The following is a 27,763-nucleotide window of genomic DNA, read 5'->3' as shown; positions in this document are numbered from 1 at the left end:
AGGGTTGCATAAAAAAATCTAAGCATTTTATTTAAAATAACACATTAACATTATGACATATGATCTCACCAGCAACAAACCAAATGTTAAGCACAAGAGGACACTGGAAGACCACTCTATTTCTCAATGACGGAACAGTTACCGTTTGCAGTATCATTTAATTGTGAATGTTTTAGTGGGTGGACTAAAATGAAGGGTAAGCCGGAAACAGGGTTCGTACAGGTGCTTTAAATCATTGAAAATGTTTTTTAATGTATGTATATATGAAGTTTTTGGTCATAATTCCACCAACGGTTTTTGAAGGAAGAAAAAAGAAGAGTACCATCTGAAGAACACCATCCCTACTGTGAGGCATGGGGGTGGTACCATCTTGCTTTGGGGGTGTTTTATAATATTTATGCGTGTATATATTTTTGTGTGTGTGCATTTATATATATATATATATATATATCTCATCTCATCTCATCAGCCGTACCGCTTATCCTCATTAGGGTCGCGGGGGGGGCTGGAGCCTATCCCAGCCATCTCCGGGCACTGGGCAGGGGACACCCTGAACTGGTTGCCAGGCAATCGCAGGGCACACAGGGACAGACAACTCATTCGCTCATTCACACCTAGGGACAATTTGGACCGGTCAATTCACCTGAAATGCATGTTTTTGGAATGTGGGAGGAAACGGAAGTATCCTTGTAATAATTTCAAAATACACCCTGAAAACAATTGTAGTCTCTGTTTGTAGTTTGAAAGTTAGTCATTATTATCAAAGTACTATATGTTTGACCTGGTAGATTTTTTTTTTTTTTTTTTTTTTTTTTTTTTTTTTTTTTCCAACTAAGGCTTCTTTTGCCATTGAGTCCTTGTTCGTAATACTAACAATATATATATATATATATATATATATATATATATATATATATATATATATGCATTTCACGTGGATTGGCTGGTCCAAATTGTCCCTTGGTGTGACTGAGCGAGTGAGTTGTCTGTCCCTGTGTGCCCTGCGATTTGACCGACAGCAAGCCAAACACATACAATAACAAAGAAAATAAAAGGGAAAAAAATTGCAATAAAACACACACAAAAAAATTTTGGACCGTGGCCAACCCTATTGCCCAAACACCCAAACAAGTTAGGCACCTCGGCACCTAAGTTGGTCATGCTTGCGTCACTCCAGATGAAACTGGACACCAGAAAGCGGCCATGTCACTCAGGTCAGGGTGACACAACACACTCTTTTGTTCAACAGCAGGGCCCGACAGCTTTCACTGGTTTACCCCTGCCGCATCATACGGGTGCCCAGCCCATCCTTAAGCACGCGTCCACAATCCCACTATCCTTTCATATTATATATATATATATATATATATATATATATATATATATATATATATATAGTGTGTGTGTGTGTGTGTGTGTGTGTGTGCGCTATAATAGGATTTTGTAGTATTTCCTTTTTTTTTTTTTTTTTTTTTTTTTTTCAAAATGAAAGCAAAATAGTGTTATAGGTCCTATGAACACTAAAGTTACTTACTACTTTTTAATATTTCTACAGTTGTAATTTTATGATAGGCAAGCAAAGGGACAATGTAGACAAATGTGGCGCAAAAAAACGTGTTTTTTTTATTTGCAACCATACATATCATAATTATATTTTGATCATTGTCGTTTGGTGGGCTGGATGAAAAAGCCTAGCAGGGGCATAGTTTTCTCAACCCCGGTGAATATGATAGATTTGCTTATTATACAAATCAATATATCTGTATTTTTTACACACGTGAGGGCGCCAAATAATACACAATGTCCTTTAAAATTGATCATTGTGACATTGGACTGTCGTGTAAACCTCCAGCCAGTAGGTGGCGCTGTCTTCATGTACATGCTGAAACCACGTGACCTACCTCTGTTAAGCAGGGCAGCCAGTCCCTCGTTGATCCTGGTACGTAAAGAATTAGACTGTACATTTTTTAAGCCTTTTTGTCGATAAAGTTGTTGGCTTTAGCAAAGGTGAGTAAACATGTTTCTCTTTTGTGTATCTTTAATATTTTAAAACGGGCATCGTCGAGTAATTTAGACCAGCAGCACGGATGTAGCTATCCTCAGGCGGTTTAAAGCTTTTGTTAGGAAAAAATGGGCAATATGCACACTCAAAGCCTTAAAACTTACTGGACATTGTTCGACAACCGTCAGAGAGTAAATAAAAAGTTCCAAGTTCCCTACAGCTCCTTACAGTGAATTATTATATGTCATTGTATTTTTTCACTAGCAAGTGTATTCTGATGCATCTCATCACCTAAGACATTTTCTTACCGGCCTTAAAGAACCTGTACCAGGGTTTCCCCGGATCCCAGAAAATGCATTTAATTCATTTGTCTAAAAATAAGGCTGTAAAATATCTTTTGATCCAATTTTCGAAAGTCTAAAAAATGTAAACAGATTCATCTGATTTACATTTGGGCTAAGAATATTTAACATGTATCAATTATCCTTTCTACTTTCGTGCTACCATCGCGTGACTCCAATAACGGAACTATCAAAACTGTGATGTGGTCTAAGTTGGGCATTTACTTTGGACCATGGCAAAGTGTGGATTTAATGAAAAGTCCCTCTCCGCCCAAGTTTTTTTTTGCTCTGGCTTAAAGCTGTGCCAGAAGATCTGTACAAGGCACAGTGTAGTAGTGTGCAAGAAATATTTGTGTTTTTTTGTTGATTTTTTTTTGTCGACTTGTTCTTAAGTTTGATTTCAAAGTCATTAAAAAGTCTTAAATTTACCATGCCTTAAGCTGTTGGAACCCTGTGGAATTTGGAATTATGTTACCTGATGCTGGCATTTCCTGCTTTGTGTCATCATTGCCGCCTTAGTCAGCTTATTCATGATGCAAGTATGTGCAATTAGTTTTATCTGGTTATATCAGTATCAGAAATATTTTATTAACACTCCACTTATTGAAACATGAATATTTTGTTTGTTTGTTTGTACATGATTCAATTGTTTGTTTGTTTGTAAATGATTCAAATTGAATCTTTTCTTCCGGCGCCGTCACGAATGGCAGCCACTCCAGCAGCTCCCGTGTTATTTTCGATTGTTCTCGATTGTTCTCAGCTCAGGGATGCTGCTGGAAATGTGAATTTCCCTTCGGGGATGAACAAAGTATCTATCTATCTATCTATCTATCTATTTCTTAGTCTAGTGTTCTTTTTTCCACTACTTTGGTGTTTGGGTTGGCATTTGGAAACAGTCCTTTCACCATTTTCATGGTACACTGAAAAAACCTCGCAGTTAAGCATGACTTCACTTCAAGCTCTTCTCTGTCTTCAAACATAATGTGTTCCGCACTGAACAACTCTACTAAAAAGATAAAGGCAGATGGGCGCAGTGGAAAAAAATAAAGTCACTCTTTGGACTCATTGTAGGCATTCAAATCAATACTTATTTGTAAAGCACTTTTTGGGCAATGAATTGGCCTTCAGAAGGCTGTATACAAACATTCAGTGTACAATATAAGACAATAGAACAATAAACTTTTTAAGGACACTTAAAACAATACACCATACTTATAAGTGTAGGAAAGCCAGGTTTCTTGAATAAAGCATTGAATTCGTTCTAAAAAAATAAGGCCTAATTGGCATTCAAATGTCTCCAATCCAAAATGTGAACACGTTAAGATTTTTTTTTTTTGCTAAAAAGATGTCGTAAAAAAGTAATTGTTCATGCATTATGATAATAATGCTTCATTAGATATAGATAGATACTTTATTAATCCCCTTAGGGAAATTCCCACTTTCAGCAGTATCCAGTATTAATGTAGCAGAAGATATTTCTTTGGAATCATTAGTTATCAGTTTTGACTGAGGATTCATGAAGTACTGTAAGCATCCGATTTTTTTTTTAATCATTTTACATGTCTAAAACTTTAAAGAGTGCTGTTTTTCAGATGGAAAGTTTTCAACTGGACCAAAATGTGATTTTAAAAATGAATGTTTGTTTAAAATTGCCTCTAAATCGTGTAGTGTTTTTTTGTTTGGTTAGTTTTAATCTGGTTTTTTTTTTTGTTTTTTTTTGGGGGTTTTTAAGGGTTATTGATCTATCTTCGTTATTCATTATCCATTATCCGTTATCGGTCAGTTCATAATACGCTACAAAGCCTAGGAGCCGGGACACTTACTCTCAGCCAAAAGGCCAAGCTAAGGTCCTAGCCCTAAAGCCTTGCTGCGATCATTGCGAATGCACCGTTCCCGGAGGTACTGCTATACCGGGCCGATGCGTGGAGTGGACAAAGCAAGCTCATATTCCATCTCCGAAATGCAAAAATCAAAGATAGTGACTTCATAGAAAGTACACAAGGCCAAGCTAAGGATCTAGCATCAAAGCCTTGCAAAAGGCCAAGTTAAGGTCCTGGCATTAAAGCCTTGTTCTACATCCACGCCTTAATGTTTATCCAATTGGGCGACTTGGTCCTTTATTCATTTCAAAAGACAATAGAACACTTTTAAAAAGTCCATCCATTATCTGCACCGCTCGTCCTCTGTAGGGTCGCGGAGGTGTTGGAGCCCATCCCAGCCATCTTCGGGCACAGACAATTCGCTTGCTCATTCACACCTAGGGACAATTTTGACTGGCCAATTAACCTTACATGCATGTTTTTGAAATGTGGGAGGAAACCGGAGTGCCCGGAGGAAACCCACGCAAGCACGAGGAGAACATGCAAACTCTGCACAGGAAGGTTGGTAGCTGGATCTGAACCCATGACCTCAGAACTGTGCCGCACACACTCTAACCTTTGCGCCGCCGTGCTGCCTTCTACAGAGTCTTTAATTTAAATTTAACTTGCCTTCAGCTGTGAGAACCCTAAAAGAGCTACAGCTCTCCTGCTGCCTGTTGTAGAAACATAGTGTTGCACTCTGCCTAAATGCATTCTCATCTCATTAGCTACACCGCTTATCCTCAGTAGGGTCGCGGGGGTGCTGGAGCTCATCCCAGCAATCATCGGGCAGTGGGCAGGGGACAATGCATTCAAAATGTGAATTTTGTCTTCAAGCCAAATGCACTCATGAAAGGAGCTACATCTGGCTTGCAGGCCATAGGTCCCCCACTCTTGTTCAGGTCAAGTTCAAGTAAAGCTAAATTGTATGTCTGCTCTTTGTAAACAGCACCATGCAGGAGAAAAGCAGCCCAGACGGTCAGCAAGAGCAGTGCTCTGTGTGCGGACGCAACTTCGTTCTCCAACTATTGGACCTAAAACTCAACGGTGCACCGAGATGTTTATCCTGCCGGGACGACGTCAATCCCTTTGGGGAAGGACAGGCCGAGGATGGCATTGGCCCGCACTACTGTTCAACATGTGGCAAATTCTTCATCACCATAGCCCACTTGACTGTGCACCAAGCCTCTCACAATAAAGAGAGAAAGTTCAAGTGTGACATCTGTGGCAAGTGTTTCCATAAGAACCACCAACTGGTGGCTCACCAGGCCATCCACAACAGCGAAAGGCCCTTTGAATGCCCCGAGTGCGGCAAAGCGTTCCTACGTGCCGCGCATCTTAAGACCCACCGTCGAATTCACAGCGGAGAGAAGCCCTTCAAGTGTTCCCACTGCGACAAAGCCTACACGCAGAGATCGGGCCTTATCCTGCACGCCCGATTGCACAACGAACAGACCCAACATTGTGACGAGACTCCGAGTTCTTCGATGCCGTATCCTCAGGCGACCGAAGAGGGGAAAGCCGCTCCCCTGACTGATTCCGGTGTCGGCGACCTCAAGTGCGGCGTCTGCTGCCGCACTTTTATACGCTCTTCCTATATCCGGCTGCACGTCCGCCTCGAGAAGGGGCTCAGGCCTTACCACTGCAAAGTGTGCAACAAGACCTTCGTCAAACTGGATTCGTTTATCAACCACTGCGATAAGCATCTAAAGCTGAAAGGAGAAAGCCGGGAGGACGGCGTGGTGAAACCCCCCATGTTCATCCCGCTGGTGAAGACGCCGAGACCTCCGGGGGATGCTCTGCCGGCGTCCACCCAGGTCACGGTGGGCTATGGAGTTGAATCGTGAACTCCCAGTTGGTGATCTGTTGCTTTGCTGGATTGTCTTCCTGCTGGCACTGCTCCTTCTAAATAGAAGCATCAATAGATACTGTATGTGTCCTCCTATATGAAAAGACCAAGTAATGAAAAACAATGGCTTGACTTGCTGTTAGTTTGCTAATACTACCATTGTGTTTGCCAAATCAGAATTCTTGGTACCACTATCGCGCTCTGCCATGAGGCAAGAGAATTGTGTGCCTCACTCTGCATCTGCAGACGCTCAGCACAGTAATAAATTTCATAGTACTTGTATTAACACTATTCGTAAAGCGAAAATTCGTCAATATTGAAAAGAAAAGTTAAATGAAAGTAAACTTTAACACTAGGGTAAAATGAACGTGCACCATTAGAGCAGCACTTGCATTCAGACACAAATCAAGTTTTGGGTAACATTTTCCCTCGAGTTAGACTGGGTCAAGATGGAGACCAAAATCCTAAAATGGTTGTACGGAAGTGCAGAGACAGCTTGTTGGCGATATTATCTACGGTAATGTGCCAGAGTGCCTGTGAAAGATAGTGATAGCTCTGTACGCCACTGTTTCTTCTAAAATAAACATTTGACTAAATTGACCACTTTCAGAGGCTGTTATTGATTGTCTCTAACCTTGATCAATAAATTATGTGTTGTGGTGCATACCACTTGTAGATGTTCACAGAAAATGTGCGGGATAAGATCGGAGTTGAATAAAATCTCTTCATTAACCGCATACCTGCCAACTTTTGAAAGTGAAAAAGCCTAGTAGCTAGGGTCCAGGGGCCGCAGGCCCTGGTCAGGTCCAGGACGATGTCCGGTGGGGGGTTCAGGGGGGTGAAGCCCCCCTGAAGTCAAAGGATTTTTAGCATTTTCAGGGCTTAAAATGCAGCTAAGAAGTAACAAATTTTACATTTTTTTCACAATCACAACCTCATGTTTACAGTCAATTTACCTAAACTGTACTGATGGAAATAATCAAAAGAAAGTTCTTTAAAGCTCAACAATGTATTTAATATAACAAAGTCATAGAAAACCCTCATAGTTTTCTTTTCTTTTCAATATTTGATACAATAAGAAACAAAACATTTAATTTTTTATCATTGAAGTAATATTATTCAGTGTTGGTTCTTGGGTTGGTTTTCAGGTTAGTTTGGAAACTTGTTATTTGAGATATTCCAATATATTTGTGAGTGAATAATTATATAATTGATTTTGATCAGTTTTTATATAAATAAAATAACAACCAGGCCCAACACTGACTAATAGTTAAATTTTACATGCAATTTAACTATTGGAAGCAGTTGAAGATAAAACAAAATTTGGCAAACAATAATTAAACTAATTATCTAACTAAGAAAACATTTCACTGGCACATTTCCAAGTGTCACTGCACTGCATACAAGTGTATGTCCATTGAGGCAGTCACTTCTCATCTTAGAAATTCCCAATTTCACTTAACTGACTTCAGCACATATTTAAGCAATAAACAAACTAAAGGCTAAATCTATATATATCATGCAAACAATTTCACTGGCACATTTCTAAGTGTCACTGCTCCATTGAATCAGTCACTTCTCAAAGTGAAGCAAGGCACACCAGAGTCAATTGAACATGCGAGGCTGAAAGATTTTTATTTGCTGAAAAGCCATAAACATTCATGGGTTGATTCACTTCAGCAAAATTAATAATATCCAAATGTTCTCCATGTTATACAACTTTCTGCACTTCTCCGGTAGACTCCATGACCTCTATCCCCGCTGCCAATTAAACAATGGCGGTGCTCCAATTGAGCTAAAAAATAAACCTCGCGCATAAGCAGCCAGGACTGGCAGTGCTGATATAGCCGTTGTTTGAAATGGTACTTTGTCTCCATCTTGCGGTGGAAACCCGTAGTTTCTGTCATGGCACCGTATCACCGTAGTGGTTTAAAGAAAACCGTACTCATTACGGCAAAACCGTAGTACTTGGCAGGTATGTAACCGTACCATGTCTGTATGAATCACGACTGATGGGGGACTTTAAAGTTTTAGAAACCCAGTGAAGGTCCAGATTAAATGTTGAAAAGAGTCACATTGCCCCCCAAAAAACGCCAGTTTGGAGCCACAAAAAATATATTGGCCTTATAAGGACAGCAAGATCAAAACTTTAAAAGTAATAAGTAATATCTCCCTTTTTAAGCACTAAACTATAAACCTCATTGCTATACGACTACTTCAGTAAGGTTTCATTGTATAAAATGTAAAATATTGATAAATAAAAGTAGCCTACAGGAAAATGTAGGCAACTATTTGAATGTTTCCATGAGCACAATGAAAAATATCGTTTTTATGGGGGTACACGAAAGGACGCGTGCAGTGGTTTTGCTTTAAACAGCCACTTCTGTTTTAAATAAAAGGACATCAGGATAGGCCTTACCGCCAATGTTCTATGGTTTATAATTATTAGCCAGCATCTACGGTTACTGTGGGTGGTTTGGAGTAATATGTGGTTTTGGCGACATCTTGTGGACAATTTCACAACTGCAGATCATTGATGAGAAGTGGCTCGTTTATTTCATATCCTTCTCTGAGATGTCCAGGATTTGTAAACCTTTTCAGAACTTTTTTAAAGAACTTCCAAAGCCCAATTTTCAATTTCTCCAGTACCATTTAAAGAAATTCCGGTGATTTTTATTTTGCAGAGCCACAAATATATCTGATTTATATATGTGATTTTTAATCTTGTGTGTGCATTTATCAATAGGTGATTTTTAGATCTTATGTAAAATATTTGCAGAATTGATCAATACTTACAATAAAATATTTGAGAGGCAAATATCTCCCCAGATAGGTGTTAGGTAAAATGACGGTAATATGTAGTTAGCATTTTCAGTAGCACGAAGTACTTCCTATTACAATTTACCACTGGGAAATTGTACCTTAATTTATTGCATGGCCCTTAATAACTGTCCATAATTGTTAAGGAATCCTTGCACTAATACACATTTCATAGTGCCGTTTGTGTAGCAGGCACCTGTCCACTAAGGGGCGCTGATGCTTGATAGAACAGCTTTGTAGTGTCATATAAACTAATGCCGGCTCAAGGGACGACGAGAACCCACCGGAGAGCAGTGTCTGCGTCATTTTTAGCTGACTTGTTGAGAAACACTGCAACAATTTCAAGCATTTACAAGCACTTCTCCCAAAATTCTAAAGAACAAAACATTAAAATTCAATCATTTCAAGTATTTCAAGCACCCTGAATTCTCACGGTCCCGGTTAAATCAGTTGGCAGGCCTGATCCGGCCTGCGGGTCGTAGTTTGTAAGCCCATGTCATACAGAAACCACGTCCTCTTCATTTTCAAACATTTTTGAAAAAGCGACGGGGAGCCACTTGGTTGCGTCAAAGAACCACTTGTTGCCTATCCCAGGTCCAGAAGGTGAGAAGCAGTCAGCGCCACACAGGAAAGCTTTTACTACCGACCTAAAGAAACGGTCAAAAAGTATGTCATATTAATGAAGCCCGTATGTCATACTGATGCCAAACTACAAATGTTGCCTTGTGCGTGTGGCCGTGGATCTCCCAGTTGAGGCAGACAGTCAAGTGGCGCCTCCGGGTTGGGTTCCTGCGCAGAAAAATGCTCCCGCTGATGTCATCGGCTGCATCAACAGTGATGGGCTCGTCCAGCATGAAGAGGGTTTGCTTCCAATGTGTCGGCCTGGAATCCATAATCCATTATTGTCTACAATTGCACAACCTTTTCATGAACAGATTTTCATGCATGACCGACAAGCATCACTGTCAGAGGCCATTTGAGAAGTTATTCATGCTTGCTCTCATATAAAACATCATACTCTCACATATGCATAACTATACTCTCATACAGTCATACCCATGCATAAACACTACTATCTCACACATACTACTATACACAATACTTTCTCACACATCACTATACTCTCATACACACACAACTATAATCTCACACATACCATTATACTCTCATACACACACTACTCTCACGAATGCTACTGTACACTTTCATACTACTATATTTTCATACACAATATTTCATTTTCTCACACACTATACTCTCATATACACAATCTACTGTACTTTCCCACAGATACCACTGTACTCTCATTCACACACTACTATCTCTCTCACCCATATTACTATAGTAATGAACACACACTGCTATACACTCTCATACCACAAAATTCTCATACACATTATTATACTCTTTAACACATACTACTGTACTCAGAGACAAAATACTATACTGGGAGCAACTCCAATTTGACTTCAAACTGTACATCATATCAGTGTGCATCGCCTCTGTTACTAACATTACCCAAAGTAAAACAACACTAAGAGTTAAGGTGATCACTCTAGATGTGAAAAAACTACAATAGAAATTTTAATAGTGTGAGGAAGAAAAATAGAAGTGTGTCTGAGGGTATAAAAGTCCGTGTGTGAGGGTATAATAATGTGTGTAAGAGTCTACATAGTCTGCAGCGAGGCTTTTAACTACGACAAGAAAGTTTGATCACATTACCCGATTTTAGCTAACCTGCATTGGCTCCCTGTTAGCTGAAGATGTGATTTTAAGGTTCTGTTGGTAGTATACAAAATCATGCATGGACTTGCTCCCTCATATCTTTCAGCTACAATTTCCCCCTATGTTCCGGTCCGGAAAATGCTTGTCTAGTAGTGAGCCCAAGAGCCAAGAAGAGATCCGCAGGTTCAAGAGCGTTTTCCATTCGGGCCCCGGTGCTGTGGAATGCTCTGCCTCGTGAGATACGATCTGCAACCTCAGTGTAACCTTTTAAATCTAGGCTTAAAACACACTCCAATTCTATGGCATATGAATAAAATATATTTTATGTTGACAATATCTGGAAAGGATTACCTTATGTGCAGCCCCTTCTCAAGGTTTCTTCATTTTCCTCATGTTGAGGTTTTTGAGTTTTTCCTTGCCCTCATGTAGGTTTTAGATCAGGGGATGGTGTAATTATAGTCTGTGGTTTGCAATAATCGGTGGTCTGTGCAGCCCTTTGAGACTCTTTGCGATTAAAGGCTATGCAAAGAAACATGACTATACAAAGAAACATGACGTGTGTGTGGGGAAGAATAGTAGTATGCGTGAGAGAGTATAATAGTTTTTTTCCTATATTTTAGTTTGTGTGTGGGAATATAATAGTATGGGTGTGAAAGCATAGTAGTGACAATGAGAGTAAAAGTGTATGTATGAGCGCGTATAGCAGTGTGTCTATGAGAGTATCGCTGTATGTGTGAGAATATGGTAGCGTTTATGCATCGATATGTCTAAGAAGCTCTGTTCAATGTGCTTTCTCTTTAAATGTATGTGTCTGAGTATGTTATATTTGAGAGCAAGTATGATTTACTCCTCAAGCAGCCTCTCATACATACATGGCCTCTAACTTGGAACTTGGGCTGCCAATAACGACTATTTTAATAGACGACTTATCACCGACTATTGAAGCGATTAGTCGAATAAATATATATATTTTTCCTAATGTTAACATGCAGTTGATATTGTTATGCTACTGATAATAAGATAAAATGGTAAAATGAAAATACATATTTTATTGAACTTACTGTTTATTCTTTAATTAAGTAAAAATCTAAAACCAATTTGGGGTAGTGCTTGGTCAGTAGAGACATACAGTAAATCCATACAGTACATATACCTCTGTCCATTTCTTAGAAAGAGGCAAATACATAATAAACTAAATCAGGTAAACATTTTTTTATCCCTGTACACCAATAACAGGCTCATTAGCAGCAGTAGAAAAGTAAATAAAACAAATATTTGCATTTTATGAAGTACATTTTGGGGTCAACTGCAAAGTCTGTAACCAAAGCACCTAACAATTCTCAAGAGTTTGAAAAATCAAACGGTTCTAACAACTGAGATTTCCTTCCTAAATAGAAAACCTCAAGCATGCGTGTGAAATGATTCTTTATCCCAGATAGGCTCGTTGTAAAAAAGATCTATATAAAGGCTCTTTTGACTCATTTGGGCATTGGTAACGCATACTCAATAGAGAAAATATTGAATTTTGAAAACCTCAAACTACGCACCCCACCTTTAGGAGTCATTCGTTTTGACTTCAATTCCACAATTCCACTTTAAAAAGTTATAGGAAAGCATTCCTTTTAAAGTCATACTGAAAGTCAGGTCCGGCCTGTCTTCAGCTCCACTGGTGCGCCACCCTCCTCCAGGCCCTTCAAGCAAACATGGAACCAAGCAGTGAAACCGTAGAACACGCCAGCCTTTTCCAGGTGAAAGCGAAAGTCGCCCTGCATTTCCTTTGAAATAATTGCTTATTCTAAAATCCTGAAATGAAAGGCGAACGCTAGGCTGATTTACGTCCAGGTCGGCCACTTGCAGTGTGTGCATGTCCAAGCAGATGACGTCAGCAGGACAGGCCAAGCAATCGCCTGGCTCCATCAAGTGGCTGAATTTGGGCCTGGCAAAGAACTCCTGCAGGGCCAGAGGCCTGCGGGAGGAAGAAACGATGCCAGTACTGCAAATTATTTAACAGTGTGCTTCTGCGGATTTGAACAGAAACTCATGCACACTCCTGGATTCGGCAAAAACAAATCTCTTTTTAGCTTACAGGTCCTATGTGATGCGTCTTACTGAAGCGGAGTGAAGTCCAAGCCGTGGGGTTTCTCCCAGAAGTCCATTTTCTCGGCGTAATATCGATGGGCTTGACATGGAACCAAGGTTAGGGCTGCAGACGAGGGCCACATTGTGCCACCTTCCCTCAACCAGCGGTCCCTGGCCACCAGGACAGACTCCACCATGAACTCGAACTAAAAGGACAGGAAGATAATATACCTTATATTCCGAACTACAGAGTCGTAGTAAGATCTTAAACCTCAACTCTAACCTGACCCGAAATTAGGACCGGGTCGGGCCTAAAATGTTAATCATTAGTTCGGGCTTTTGTTTATGTTTTGTTTTCTTTGAATTCACCGCTCTCTCGCTGTTCTTTACAAACCCACAGCTTGTTTTTATTTTCCCACTGCTCCACCTCTCTGCTCTTCTCTCACCGTGTTGTGTGAGTCTTTGGAGAACGTCACTGAAACCTAGCTCAACATCTATGTTATGCACAATTTGCAATGGATATTTGTTTGTTCATGTTTGACATCTGTTGTACAGACGCTAAAGTTGAATTTGTTAGTAAGTTGCTTCAGTGCTATATTTTGTACGTTTAAGGTTTATATAAGTATGTTTGGCTTGTATAAGTATCCTGTATTGTTTTTGTACTAAAAAGGAAACATTTCATAAAATAATATGCTCTATAACAGTAAATAAAGTTGAGTTTAACTTACTTTTGGAAGATGCGCTTCAAGAGGTCGTCCGTGGTAAAAAGTGGCAGAAAAAAAGCATTCCGACCATTTTCGCAACCGCATCAAGCTGTCTTATTCCACTTTCATTTCAAATGAAACGGCTCACCTCTTCCTTGCACTTTACACCAACCATATTGAATGGATGCACGAGATATTAAACAGTAAAAATGTCAAAGTGCTTCGCCCGCTGGAAATACAGTATAGAATGTTTACACACAAACTAGGACGTAGAAGTCTGATTTCTTCTATGGGATGGATGCTGGGTGACCTCAATACACAATACAAAATCTAACTTACAGCAATGTCCGGATATTTTTCGACACCCCGAAAAAAATGTCCGTATCTACCGTTTTACATAAGTTGAAAGGTCGTAAGTTAAGGAGCGTCTGTATTTACACCGGGCTATTGCTTTTCATTTGAACATGGTAGTATTTTTTTTTCTTGTTTGAGTAATTCTTAATTATTAGTAGTCTTATTTTTACGCATGTTTAAATTTTGTACGGTTATTAATTTTTTAATAGTGTTTAATAGTATTTATTTAACTTAGTAACGTTGTATTCCAGCTAGCTTTCTTATTTATGTATTATGTTAAATTACTCTTAACAGCACACTTGTTTTTAGATGGCGTCATTTTTTTAATTCTAAAAATGTGTTCCTGAAAATGTTCCTATGTGTTTTGTTTCAATGCTTTTTAAAGCTGGTTGTTTTTGTGTGGGTTTTGAAGCAAATAACTAAAAAAAAGAATGCCGTTCTTTTTTATTAACTTGTTTGTGTTTTTTCTCTCAAATCATTGCTTTAGATTTTCCACTTTAGACTATAGAAATAATAATTTCATTTATCTTTTTTCATGTATATGGGTTGCATTTTTATTTTTAAGGACCAGTGGACTGCAGTATTTCTCTGAGTAATTAAGCAAGTGCGCATCAAGGTCTCCCTTTTGTTTTTGTTGTCTGGCCTGTTTCGTTGTTGAAATGCATTTATCCATCTATCCGTTATTCGAACCGCTTATAATCAGTAGGGTCGCGGGGTGCTGGAGCCCATCCCAGCTATCTTCGGGCAGTGGGCAGGGGACACCCTTGAACTGGTTTCCAGCCAGTCGCAGGGCACCCAGAGACAGACAACTCACTCGCTCATTCACACCAAGGGACAATTTCTTGGCCTTCGCCTCCTTAAGGGTCGGATTGTGGGTTTTCGTCTATGTTTCTCGCCACGTGTGCCAATTTTGGTATGATTTTGTCCTGCAAGCTCCCAGTTAGCGTCTGTGCTGCTGAGGGCACATGGTAAATGGTCTGAATGGTCTGACTGAAGACCTAAGGCAACCCTACTAAAGATATATATATATATATCTTCAGTAGGGTTGCAGGGATGCTGGAGCCCATCCCAGCTATCTTCTATCAGTGGCCAGGGGACACCCTAAACTGGGTGCCAGCCAGTCGCAGGGCACACAGAGACAGACAACTCACTCGCTCAATCACACCTAGGGACAATTTGGACCGGCCAATTAACCTCACATGCATGTTTTTGGAACGTGGGAGAAAACCTGAGTGCCCGAAGGAAACCCACGCAAGCACGGGGAGAACCTGCAAACTCCACACAGGAAGGTTTGATCTCACGACCTCAGAACTGTGCCGCACACGCGCTAACCACTGCGCCGTCGTGCTGCCCAGAGAGACGGAATATAAATACTGTACCGTATGTATCTTCATTAGGAAAAGATGTTAAGAATGTTTGTGTCATGTTTGTCCTCATACAGAAACTATTTAATTTTCCATTATCAAACATTTTTGAAAAAGCACCAGGGAGACACGAGGGGTCAGCAAAAAAGCTTCATGCGGATGAAGAGCCACTGATTGCTGACTCTGGTATAGACAAAGAATGTCAAACTCAGTTTGGCTCTGGGCCCTCTGGGGCCGGATCCAGACTTCATGTTCTGAGGTGGGTCGGATCAGTAAAAGAATGTCAACGCCAAATTTTTAAGCTTTGTTTGTCAATGTTATGCTTTATCATTCAGTAACCTACCCTACATTTTAAAATCACAGATCATAAGGGATTTTTCTCTAAACACAACACACTTATTCGCAAACAATGGGGAAAATATTTCAATGTTCATAATTAAATGTATTTCCTGGTTTATTTCAATTCAACAGTTGGGTAAATGCATTTTACATCTGAAGCAACTCAACAAAAAACATCACAAACATAAACAATTTCAAGTGGGAGTTATGGATAAAAATATGCTTGCTTCAATTGAAATACTGCTTTGAAAAAAATACAAAATAAAAGTTTGCGCGCCTTACGCTGAACCAATCACACACCAATAACAGCAACATGCAAGACACCTACCTGCTATTTGGGGCATAAGGGGTTAAGTGTCCCGCCTAAGAACACTTTGACATTTACCTCGGAGAGGCCGGGAATCAAACCTGTGACCTTTCGGTTCCAAGACATGCAGCATTAACTTAGGGGATAGAGCGCTTGGCTTGGGATCAAGAGGTCGCAGGTTCAACACCCGGCTCGAAGTGTCCTTGGGCAAGACACTGAATCGCTAATGCCCCCCTAATAAGCAGGTAGGCGCCTTCCATGGCTGACTCCCTATTGGTGTGTGTGTGTGAATGGGTAAGTGTGAAGCACATTGTAAAGTGCTTTGGGAGGTCTTGACTTGAAAAGCGCTATATAAATGCTGACGATTATCATTACCACAGCTTTTACACCTTTACTGCCCTCAGGTGGTGGGAAGGAGCATTTGGTTTATATTTTTAAGAAATTACAACTTTTCATAGTAATTAGGTTTTTTCTTTACATTGCAAGAGATTTACGTTGGGCCAGAATAAATCATTCAACGGGTCTGGTCCGGCCCAAATGTCCCCCAACTGTCATTTTACAAATAAATTGAGTTTACTTATCTAGGGTTCTTGTACAAAAAAAGTGTTAACCATCCATATATGCAACATGAATGTTCTGCTGTTAAAACATTTATTTACTTAAAGGCATCATACTTTTGCCTGTTCACCAATCCTTTCACTCACCAGGAAAAAAGAACAGATTCTCCCAGATAAGTAGAAATATTGTCAAATATCGTATTAGCTAACTTACACCAAGAAATAGGAAAACAATTATATTTAGTAAGAAATAGAACAAAACCACTTCTAGTTTAATATCAGGGCTGGATTGGCCATCTGGCATGAAAAAAAGATTTTTAGTGAGCTAGATCGGTGCCAACCACTTTTCAACATTTATGAATCATTTTCTGCAAATATGTCATTGTCAAGTGTCTGTGCTGTAAAAACTTTTATTATAAATTATATTATTATGATAAATATCATAAGTAGTATAAATTATATTGATATTAAACATACTGTTCAGGGTCATTTTATAACATTTTTGGTTAGTGGTGTGCCGCAAAATTTTCCAATGTAAAAAACATCAAAAAAGGTTGAAAAACATTGAGCTAGATGTATCTATTTCATTATTATTTTTTGTCATTTTAATTCTAGAGACGAATCCACAAGTTGAGGGAGCAGGTCAAAATAAGTAGCAAATGAAACCGATCAACATCAGTGGTTGACCAGTGGTCTCTGGTTGAGTTAGGCAAACCATAAAAATGGGCTGACTGGGTTGAAATAATCACAATTATTCCATTTTTTAATATGGATCTAAATAATACCTAATGATGAGTGTGTAACAGCAGTATGTGACACTTGAATGCGTTTCCTTGCGTCCTTTTAATACAGAATAAATCCAAATTATTAATAAATAACAAAGAGTATTGAATTCATAAAATGCAATGCAGCAAAACAATACACGTAAAGGCAACAGTTAAAACGTCTTTTCAAAAGTCCGCTATCTCATTATCCCGGATACTTCTGATAAATTATTATCTTCAACCGTCACACTTTGATTGGGATTTCAGGAACGGTTTGTGAAGTACATCGTAAAGACGTTTTGCCTGCAAATACAAAACGAAAAAAAACGATTAAATGCACTAGAGACTGTAGTATGCTTTTTGCTGGTATCACAAAAACGTTTCCATACTTTTTGTGGACCGAGGCCAGGACAAAGAACTAGGTCTTCTTTTGATGCATTGGTGATTCCTTCCAAAGACTAGTGCATAGGGGAGAAAAAAAGAATTATAAATAGAAATGAAATGATAGATCAAGATGGCAAAGGCCCTTACAGAGAAGGTTGATAGCAATGTCATAGCGTCTGTCTTGTTGATGGACTTTACTGTGGTCAGGCAGTCTGTGACCTTGAATAGAAACACAAAAATGTGTGACTGGATCACATAAATATGGAGTACCGTAAATTCCAGACTCCAGAACAAACTGATTAAAATTCAGATTCAGATTCAGATCTACTTTATTGTCATTCTAGTACACGTGTATACAGAACGAAATGTCGATACATCTGACCCGCACAGTTTCCTTGAATGTACAGATATAAATAAAATGTTGTATTGAGTTGTAGTATTGAGTGCTAATAATATACTAAATAATTATGGCTATGTATAGTATTTTACAGTAGCGCAAATAGTGCAAGAGGAGTAGCCAACCAGATGTGCAAGATGGGCAATCAGGTAAACAAGTCAGGTAAACAGAACAATAACACTGTAACAATAACACTGTAAGTACGATAGTGCAGAGAAACAGATGTGCAAGGAGTGGCTAGCTATACAGAACTGCCAGTAGTGCAAAAAGTCAAACAGAACCCACAGATGTACAGATTAGCAGCAGTTTAGATTTACTATGTGTTTGAGTGACCATTTAACACAAAAAAAAAGCCACACATTTCAGAATTTTGTCAAAGTAAAAGTTGCACCAGATTTTAAGACGAAGGCTTAAGCCAGGAGCAGACTTGGCACCAAACGGGCAGGGTTGGCATTGACACCTTTGGCTGCAGAACGCCAACAGCGCCGTCACCCTGCACACTGGAAGCAGTTTTCAGCTATACTGCTAGTTGTTTACGTCATGTGCTTTCGGATGCTGAGACCATTGTTGATGGGGACTACCATAGCGATTAGCAAAACGAGGACATACAGATATACCTCGATTCTTCTCACCTTGGTTATTGCTGTTTTTTTTTTCAATCGAATTGTCTTCATTGTCATTGATATGAACGTATCGCAGCAGACAGCCTACAGCAAATGCCATCAATGCGGCAGACTAGGTAGGGCTTGGTGAGTTGGGTAGGCGTGACTGTATGTGTGCACAACTGTGATAGCCTAGTGTATGCCATCAGTCAAGCAGCCAGGGTGGGCGGGCCAAAATGTAGCTACCAAAGAAAACAGCAAAGCAAAGTAACAGCTAGTATTTTAGGGCTCATTACATTGAAAATAAATTCATCAATTAAATCGGACTTTGAGGAAAGTCAAAAGAGCGCAAAGAAATAGTGATCACAAGTGGCTACCGTACTCCATGGATTGAGGCACGAGGGGGGGAAGGCAATAGCGCAACGGAGGTCCAGCCTACTGCAGCTAGGGTACGTACTAACACACAAGCTACCCATGCCAAGCCAGTATCTCACCAACGCCAGATCCATTACCCATGACACAGATGACCTGGGGCTACAACTAATGGGAAACTTTAAACATCACGGAGACCTAGCTCAATCCGAGGGTACCTGATGTTAGTGTGCAACTAGCCAGACACTTGCGAAATCGTTTTTTTACACTGAAAGGAGAAGCGTTCCAATTTCATTGTACTTTTGTATGAGAATAAAGCCTATTCATTCAAGTGCAATTCTGTGTTTTGGTGCCCATTATCCATTATTACCGAGGGATTACTGTATTTACTATTACGCCAAAAGAAAACGCGAATGAGGGCTGCGTCACAAAAAATGGAGCCCTATATTTCTACATGACAGTGCCAGGGCAACCATACTTTGGAGATTAGTGCCAAATTGCAACACAGACGCGATATCTGTGCTGTTGTCATTGATTGTTGCCGCAGTTACGGACCAAATTGCATTTGATTGTCCCCTTTCCTCGAGGATGAAAGGAAACTCCACCAACCTGACGATGACTCAAATGAAACGGGAAGAAAACAGAAGCATTTTTGGATAAATAGCATCCACTGCTGTTTAATTCAGATGTATAAATTGAGGACTTGATTTGTGGGTGAAAACGATGAAATATCGTAAGTCAATACTATAAAGTACTGTCGAACCCCTCGTTTTGATTTCCTTCTTCAACTGCCAAAGCATTTACTTTTAACTTAAAAGCTGCATCATACACTTTTATCTAGTATTTTCTATGATAATGATGGTTAGTACAAGTGACTAATCATACAGTTTAATTGGCCCTCTGAATATTCATGACTAGTCTGCTCTTGCCAGGCAAAATTTTCATCCTGCCCAAATAAAATATAAATAGATTGAAAAAGCCGCTCAACAGTTTTGCCCGCAGTGTTTAAAATGTAGCAAAAAAAGTAGCAGCTTGTAGTCCGAAATTTACAGTTATTACTAACCCAATTAAAAGCATTACCTTGGACAAATAGTTTTTTTCAACTTGCTCTTTCAGAAGATCTGCAGGTTTCTTCTCGTATGACTTGTATGTTTCCAGGTAGCGTCCTGCCTCCTCTGGGCTGTGAAGCATTCAGAAAAAAAAAAAAACGATTAATGGTGTATGATTAGGGCACCCTCACAAAGTACAGAAGTTAGGTGCCTGCTTTTAATTTGGTATCAAGTTCTTCTGTTTCACCGTAACACTTTAAACACGGTCAGCTAGAAAGATAATAGTTTATAAATGTTTGTCTTCGCAGCAAATAATAACAGGACTTGCCTCCAAGCTAATATTAGCGTGCAATCAGCCATGATGCATATGCGAGCCAACTCCTTCAAAGCATGATGGGGATCTTTCTGTAAAGAAAAATGAAACATTATTTTAAACAATCGCCTCAGATACGGCTGGTACAAGACTTCATGGAGCCCTGAGCAGAAGTAGATTTGGCGGGGTGCCCTATTACTTGATCCTTTGCATACCTATTATAACTCGTTCCATGTTCTCCTCTACGTGTGGGCAACCATTTGGAGTCAGGGTAAAAAAAATTGCCCAAGGGGATGATCTTGGATACAGATCCAATTTTTTATTTATGAATGAATATACAATCAGTCATTAACATGTTATATTTCTTTTGAAATAGATTAGTCTCCCTGTGACTGGCTGGCAACCAGTTCAGGGTGTCTCCTGCCCACTGCCTGAAGATGGCTCGGATGTGCTCCAGCACCCCGCGACCCTACTGAGCATTATAGGTGCGGAAAGTGGATTAATGGATGGATAAATTAGTCTCATCAATGGCGGCACGGCACCTGGGTGGTGAACGGGCAGCCCCACAGTGCGGAAGTCTAATTCCAGCGACCGCAGCCTTCCCGTGTCGGGTTTGCATGTTCTCCCCGTGCCTGTGTGGGTTTCGTCGTGGTAATGCAGATTCTTTCAACATTCCATAAACATGCATGTGAGGTTAATTGGCCGGTTAAAATTGTCCCTCGGTGTGAATGAGCGAGTGAGTTCTCTATCTCTGTGTGCTCTGTGACTGGTTGGAAACCAGTTCAGGGTGTCCCTTGCCCACTGCCTGAGAAGAGCTGGGATGGGCTTTAGCATCCCCGCGACCCAGCTGAGGAAAGCAACACAGAAAATGGATAGTCCCATCAAATTGGTTTTCATACAATCACAATTAAATCAAAAATATATATATTGGGTCCCTGTTTTATGTACTTCATTTAAGTACTAGATATGAAGGTTTACTGTTGTATTTTTTTGCTTAATATTTTTTTAAGTATTTCTGCAGTCAAAATTTTTTGTAGTATTACTGTAGTTTTATTTTTGTATTCCTGCAGTAGTCTGGTAGAGGTTCCAAGGTAGTATTTTTGCAGTATTACGATTTTTGTTGTACATCTGTAGTAATTTTGTAGTGCAGTTTTACTGTAGTTTTATTTTAGTAATATTTTTTTCGTATTTCCATAGATGTTTTTCTGTTATTGCTGTAGTTGTATTTTTGCAGGATTTGTGTGCACACTGCACATCTGAATGCACACATCACTTGCAGAGCTGTGAGAGAGATTTACAGCAAAGAGGCTGTAGGAAACTACCGTACTCTCTGTTAAATTTGTTAATATCAATAATAATGAATAATAAATCTATTAATATTTTATATTTTTTGGGTAAATTAACACATGTTTGATAGTATCCATCCATCTATCATCTGCACTGCTTATCCTCAGTAGGGTCGTGGGGGTGCTGGAGCCCATCCCAGCCATCTTGGGGCAGTGGGCAGGGGACAACCTGAACTGGTTGCCAGCCAGTCGCAGGGCACATGTTTGATAGTATATATCAATAATCAATAGGCTCCAGTACCCTATTGAGGATAAGCGGTGCAGATAACGGATGAATGGATAATTAAACTTCTCTTCGTGGCCCCCTTGTGTACGCGGGGCCCTGAGCTAGCTTATCATCAGAAAATTAGAATATTGTGATCGTTATTTATTTTCCCAAAATACAACTAAAAAATAAATAACGTCATACGTTCTAGATCAGGGATATCAAAATTAGTTTGGCTCTGGGGTCGGATACAGACTCTGTTCTGAAGCGGGTTGGAACAGTAAAAGAATGTCAACTTATCATTCAGCCTACATTAGTAACCTACTCTACATATTATAATCACATAAGATAAGGGATGTTTTAAACACAACACATTTATTAAGAAACCATGGGGAAGAAAGATTTTTATTTTTGGCATTGAATGTGTTAACTGCTTTTTTAACAGTTGAGTAAATGCAGTTCTATACCTGAAACAACTCAACACTCTATAGAAACTCAACACTGCCCTGTAGTGGCCAGAGAAGCATTTGGTGTGCATTTATTCTAAAACTGATAACATTTGATAGAAATGGACATAGTGATTTGCTTCTTTTTTCTTGACACACTCAGAAATGTATGTAGGGCCGGATTAAATCATTAAACGGTCCGGATCCAGCCAGTGGGCAATATGTTTAACATGCCTGTTCTAGATCCATTACAAATCAACTGAAATCTTGCAAGACTCTTATTATTTTAATACTACTGATTACGTCTTACAGCCTTCGACTACCCTATTTTCATGCCCAAAAGGCCCTGTATAAAAGAGCACAGTCTACGTCGTTGGCTCCATTTCAGAATTTAACACTACTGCAGACTCACAATGGTCGCATATTTTTGGAAATGTGAACAGTCCCACAAGAACATCGGATTTTTCCCAATAATGTTGTAAGTTTTGACTCAGCCAAAGCTTGAACCTGTGACCTCCCGTTCTCGGGAGCAGGCGCCCAACACAAAGGCCACCGAGCTGGTCTCCATCCCCTGCTCTTCATGAGAGACAGGGTGCACTGCCCGATGGGCACCCCCTAAAATTTGGAGTAAATATGAGACTTTTACGTGTTCCTTATGGGCGTAAAAATATGGTATAGTTTTTGATGATACTGTATTCTAATATTTTGAGAAGGGATGTTTGAGTTTCCACTTTAATCGCAAATATTAAGACATTAAAAAAACTTGAAATAATTCCGTTAATTTGTTAGGGATCAAGAATTAGTCATTTTTTTAAAGTTGCATGACAGAATTTTTTTTTTAAAAGTCCTGTGCATTAGACATGGGAGTGTACACAAAGTTGAGAACCAGAAACATCTATTCCAAACTATTCCACTGATACATGTATTTATTTTAAATCATTCATTCTGTTCTGCAGTAATTATTTAAAAAATAAAAGGTTCAACAAACTTCAGCGAACAGATTGTTAATATGGAACTCACCACATCGACTTGGACTAACAAAACTCGAAGAGTGAAGCTCTGTCCAAGCTGCTTCAGTCGGTCGTGAACGTAGTTTGGATTCAGATTGTGATACCTCAGACTTTGAAGTAAAAAATATATTTATAAAAGTGGGGACAAAGTCAAATATAATGCAAATATCTGACAAGCTGTTCTAATAGGGTCAAGAATTCATTCACCTAAGGAAGAGAGCGCAAGTTGTCTGGCCTAGGACATAATCTGGCACAACTTCTCCAAACTCCCATGGGACACTTCTCACAAACTTCAGAATGGGATTTCCCCTCTGTAAGCATCAAAATATACATGGTTAAAAAACGTCTTTCTCCAAACCAAAATTAATCCCGAAAAATATGAGACTATTAAAATGACTCTGTGGTGAAATCGCTTTGAGGTAGCAAAAAAAGAAAAAATGGAAGTAGGGGCTGGCGGACGAAGGAAAAAGAAGTGTGATTTCAAGCAGGGTCAGGAATTTGAAAATTTGGGAATACATGAAGAAAAAAGTTTTCTTAATAAATATACCAACAGAATTAACCATGTTACATATAATTTCTAATGTGTTCAAAAATAGACTCAGAATTAAATCAAATAATACATTTTGTCCCTTTTTAAAGCAATATATATCCACTGAAAAACTCAAAAAAAGTAGGACTACCATATTAAGTTATTTTGCACGAACTTCATTTAATATCTTGATAATTAAATTTAATAACATGGTAAAAGAAATAGTAAATATAGAAAAAAGGGCCTCATAAATTATGTTTTGAGGTGGGGGCCGACATGGAGGGAAACTGGGGACAAGTGGCAGCAAAACAACATTTCTTTAAAAAATAAATCCCCCATATAGTGAGACGAATAGTCATTTTTACGACCTCTCAAAGGGAAATTTGACTACGTGAAGATTATGTGTTCGACAGAAATGCTATTTGTTTTGTTATCCGCAATATGATGTGTTGACCAACTTGGGCACTTGTGTAGCTTTCTATGGGAAGCTAATTCAGGCAAATCTCACCAAAAGTGAGTTATTCACTGGTGTTACTACTGTAACAATAAATGATCAGTATATTTCTGCCTGCAGCTCGGCAGCGGAGCGGTTACTGCGTGTGGGGCACAGTTCTGAGGTCATGAGATCGAACCTTCCTGTGTGGAGTTTGCATGTTCTCCCCGTGCTTGCGTGGGTTGACTCCGGGCACTCCGGTTTCCTCCCACAATCCAAAAAACATGCAAGTCAGGTTAATTTGCCAGTCTTATTTGTCCACAGGTGTGAATGACCGAGTGAGTTGTATGTCTCAGTGTGCCCTGTGACTGGCTGGCAACCAGTTCAGGGTATGCCCTGCCCACTGCCCAAAGATAGCTGGGATGGGCTCCAGCACGCCCGCAACCCTACTGAGGATAAGCAGTGCAGATAATGACTGAATGAATATATTTCTGTAATATTAATTTGGCAGGCTGTATTCAAAAAGCAAACGGGCCAGATTTGGTCCGCCCCTGATGGAGAGCAGTGGTCCCCCAAACGTTTCTGTACAATGGACCGGTTTAACGTCCGACAATATTCTCGCGGGCTAGCTCAATAATATCATGAGTAATAACAATAGTCATCACTAGACCACTAGGGATGTAGATGACATACAGTAGGAAAAAACATTCAATTTTATCTCATCATCACACTGTTTTGACTCATGGTACCAGTTAGAGAATGGAGAAAACAAAGTCACCTGAAATGCGCAAAAGCATAATGAGGGTAAACAACGCTTTTGTGTATCTGGTGACAACATTGAGGGACACTACATAAATACATTGTAAATTTTAATTTGGTATTGTGTTCATAGTTTACGTTGTCAATAAATTATTTTAATTATGGCCCCACATATTTGTGGTGGGTGGATCCCTTACTCACTAGGGTCGTAGGTGCGCCATTTCCTGGTGGCTCCCGTCCCTCTCCAGGCCAACAAATATTTCCACTCGTTCTCGAACCAGGGAACGGTGAGTGAAAATAGTGAAAAAAATTGAATGCCTTTTCCTTTGTCAATTACATCCCTAGTAGTACGGTGGTTAGGATTTAGCGCTCTCATTGCTGCGATCTGAGTTCAATTCCAATTGCATCCAATGATGGGCAAATGTGGTCAGCGATATTTTTTGACTAATCAATCGTTGCTCAAATATGGTAATATACTCCTGTAAAATCTCGTGTGTCACGCGCAGCCAAATTTTGAGTTATTTTGTATGTAAAAAAAAAAAAAAAGTGTCATACCCAGACGGGAAAAGCAAAAAAAAAGTCAACTTTCTTTTATAAAATAAGACAACTTTTATATCTTTCTGTGCGGCCCGGTTTCCAGTCCGCAGCTCAACGGTTGCAGACCACTGATGTAGAGTATAGTTTGTGAAGATGTCCCTGGTCTTCCTCTCGTTTTTTCATACCTGTCTTGGACTGACAATGATGCTGTTGCCGGAACCCGCGACTTTTGCACAGAGGCTCGAGGTTATGTTTCTTTGACCACAACCGGACTCCTGAGCATCCTCGCTCTTCTTCACTGCATCTTCTTCTGGAGGTGGCACTTCCTCAGGCTTGTAGTCAGCAGTGGGTGCTACACAGGTTCCAGATGTTCTATCAGTTTCAGGTATGCGTATTTCACAGGACTCATTTGGTTGGAGAGGCACAGACTCTGACCCATTTTGCTGGGGAGGCCCAGACACTTGAGATTTGGCTTTGATTACGTATTGTGCATAGGAAAGAGATGGGCCTGCGTTGAATGGGGGTGAAGTTACATTGGTTTTACTTTGTCCCATTGTTGCTGATGGCTGAAAGTGCGGCTTTGGCTGAAAAGCAAACGAGGTCTGACTCAAGTGATTGTGTTTTTCTATATACATAAAAACAGGCTGATAGAAGTTTGTACTCACCGGTGTTCTCTCTTTGGTAAAGGCAGAATCGTCCAAATTTATGTTAAACCGCTTCATGTCTCAGTAAGGTACTATTTGATGCAAAAGCAATAGAAATTCAAAAATTCGATTTTACAGAAACTACCTTCTAACATCCAGTCTGAAGCAGATTATACGAATGAAAACCTTTTCTTAACGTTAAGTACTCGACTGACGGAACATAAAATTTCACAAGAACTGTGTACTGCACTGACGATTAAAAACTTACGTTAAGTGCATGTAGTTGCAAGGAAGAAAACAACGTTGCATTCGAACCCGCAACCCCAAATGGTTTAATTTAACCTTCCGAAACAACTACAATTTCCTACTTCAATATAGCTCCACCCATTACGGGGCTTGTGGGTAATGTAGTTTTCTATACCGCCAAAGCTTGTTATGGCGTGGAGAAATATTTTAAATCTCATCTCATCTCATCTCATTAGCCGTACCGCTTATCCTCATTAGGGTCGCGGGGGTGCTGGAGCCCATCCCAGCCATCTTCGGGCAGTGGGCAGGGGACACCCTGAACTGGTTTCCAGCCAATCGCAGGGCACACGGGGACAGACAACTCATTCGCTCATTCACACCTAGGGACAATTTGGACCGGCCAATTCACCTGAAATGCATGTTTTTGGAATGTGGGAGGAAACCGGAGTGCCCGGAGGAAACCCACGCAAGCACGGGGAGAACATACAAACTCCGCACAGAAAGTCTGGAGCTGGATTTGAACCCACGACAGGTTCCCATGACATGAACTGTGCCGCACAAGCGCTAACCACTGCGCCGCCGTGCTGCCCCATATTTTAAATACATGTACTGTATATATTTTTGTTTATCTCTCGTAACACAATTCCCTTAACTTACACTACATTGTAGTCCCACTTGATAACGCGGGGATCAACTGTTCGTCACTATTATTCGAAAATATTCATTTAAATACCGTTTTACACATCAACAGGATCAGTGTTTACCAACCTTATTTTGAGATACACTTCTTTATAAAAAAAATCTCTAGGACACTACCCGTCAAAAATGTTCTCGAAATGATTCCCGGCATCGGTTAATTGCTTATTTATTTCCCTGAAAGGTAAATTATCACATCGCTTGGATTGACGTTATAGAGCACACGTGTCAATATCATGGCCCACTGGCCAAATGTGGCCCACGAGACAACGCTGGGAAAAAGCTCAAGGAAAAATATGCGTTAAAAAATGGCCTGCAATTTTAAATATGGTCACTGGATGTCACCAAAGCCAGGCAACACTCACAAAGCACCCACTGTAGCTATATTTACTGACTATCATTAATCAACCCGAGAATATTGAGAAAACCCATCCCAATATTCTTGTACTAAAAATGAAAGTCACATAGAGTTTACAATTTTTTTTAAAGGAGCACCTAGGTGTCTTTGCAGAAGTTTAAAGGAGCTTTAGCTCCTTTCTACAATAGATATAAAATATAACAGCAAACTAATTGAGTTCATATGTTACATAAAAATACATAAAAAAACCAAAGCAGAAAGCCTTTAAAATCATGAAGTCAATCATTTAAATTAGTGTGTGTATGCTATTTTGTCACTTTTATAAACTGTAGTGGAAATGAAATCAATTATTGGATTGATTTTCCTTTTACAA

At 39.7% G+C, this 27,763-nt stretch overlaps 3 protein-coding genes and 1 pseudogene across 4 annotated transcripts; 1 reads left to right on the top strand and 3 right to left on the bottom strand.

Annotated features, from left to right (window-relative positions):
- The first annotated feature begins 1,810 nt into the window (after positions 1 to 1,810).
- Positions 1,811 to 6,651, top strand: LOC148353213 (uncharacterized). Of its 2 annotated transcripts, none has more exons than XM_088353307.1 (2): positions 1,811 to 1,939; positions 5,152 to 6,651. In XM_088353307.1, exon 2 carries the CDS (start codon positions 5,156 to 5,158, stop codon positions 6,047 to 6,049), a length of 894 nt encoding a protein of 297 aa, XP_088209433.1. In that variant the 5' UTR covers positions 1,811 to 1,939; positions 5,152 to 5,155; the 3' UTR covers positions 6,050 to 6,651. The 2 variants fall into 2 exon arrangements, with proteins under 2 accessions (XP_088209433.1, XP_088209432.1); XM_088353306.1 differs by having other exon boundaries at positions 1,874 to 2,007.
- Positions 4,221 to 4,392, bottom strand: LOC148353214 (U2 spliceosomal RNA; annotated as a pseudogene).
- Positions 6,652 to 9,367: 2,716 nt separating the features above from the next.
- prmt2 (protein arginine methyltransferase 2) lies at positions 9,368 to 15,869 on the bottom strand. The gene is made up of 6 exons (XM_088353522.1): positions 15,822 to 15,869; positions 12,706 to 12,881; positions 12,433 to 12,562; positions 12,247 to 12,371; positions 9,571 to 9,765; positions 9,368 to 9,518 (listed from the first exon to the last, which is right to left on the bottom strand). Exons 1-6 carry the CDS (start codon positions 15,867 to 15,869, stop codon positions 9,368 to 9,370), a joined length of 825 nt encoding a protein of 274 aa, XP_088209648.1.
- A 1,255-nt stretch (positions 15,870 to 17,124) lies between these two features.
- On the bottom strand, positions 17,125 to 26,478 carry ercc1 (excision repair cross-complementation group 1). Its single transcript, XM_088352634.1, has 9 exons — positions 26,112 to 26,478; positions 25,632 to 26,030; positions 23,396 to 23,499; positions 23,199 to 23,298; positions 20,197 to 20,273; positions 19,900 to 19,999; positions 17,596 to 17,667; positions 17,454 to 17,522; positions 17,125 to 17,367 (listed from the first exon to the last, which is right to left on the bottom strand). The coding sequence occupies exons 1-9, from the start codon at positions 26,166 to 26,168 to the stop codon at positions 17,302 to 17,304; spliced, it is 1,044 nt and encodes a 347-aa protein (XP_088208760.1). The 5' UTR covers positions 26,169 to 26,478; the 3' UTR covers positions 17,125 to 17,301.
- Between the last annotated feature and the right edge of the window lie 1,285 nt (positions 26,479 to 27,763).

Source organism: Urocampus carinirostris, chromosome 14 (genome assembly GCF_059441175.1).
Source record: "Urocampus carinirostris isolate Australia breed hairy pipefish chromosome 14, RoL_Ucar_1.0, whole genome shotgun sequence".
NCBI lineage: Eukaryota > Metazoa > Chordata > Actinopteri > Syngnathiformes > Syngnathidae > Urocampus > Urocampus carinirostris.
The sequence above is the reverse complement of the archived record's forward strand: the minus strand, read 5'-3'. Positions and strand labels throughout refer to the sequence as shown.

Bases quoted from the DNA above. Each gene is read 5' to 3' on its own strand.
- LOC148353213 (XM_088353307.1), top strand. From the start codon at position 5,156: ATGCAGGAGAAAAGCAGCCCAGACGGTCAGCAAGAGCAGTGCTCTGTG.
- prmt2 (XM_088353522.1), bottom strand. From the start codon at position 15,869: ATGTCTTGGAACCGAAAGGTCACAGGTTTGATTCCCGGCCTCTCCGAG. The intron at 9,766-12,246 runs CCGGACCTGACT...ACAATAATGGAT, and splicing joins CCAGTGGAGCTGAAGACAGG to TATGGATTCCAGGCCGACAC. The intron at 9,519-9,570 runs GTATGACATACG...CCGTTTCTTTAG, and splicing joins ACATTTGTAGTTTGGCATCA to GTCGGTAGTAAAAGCTTTCC.
- ercc1 (XM_088352634.1), bottom strand. From the start codon at position 26,168: ATGAAGCGGTTTAACATAAATTTGGACGATTCTGCCTTTACCAAAGAG. The intron at 26,031-26,111 runs GTGAGTACAAAC...TTTGCTTTTCAG, and splicing joins TTACCAAAGAGAGAACACCG to CCAAAGCCGCACTTTCAGCC. The intron at 17,368-17,453 runs GTATGGAAACGT...TTGTATTTGCAG, and splicing joins CTGGCCTCGGTCCACAAAAA to GCAAAACGTCTTTACGATGT.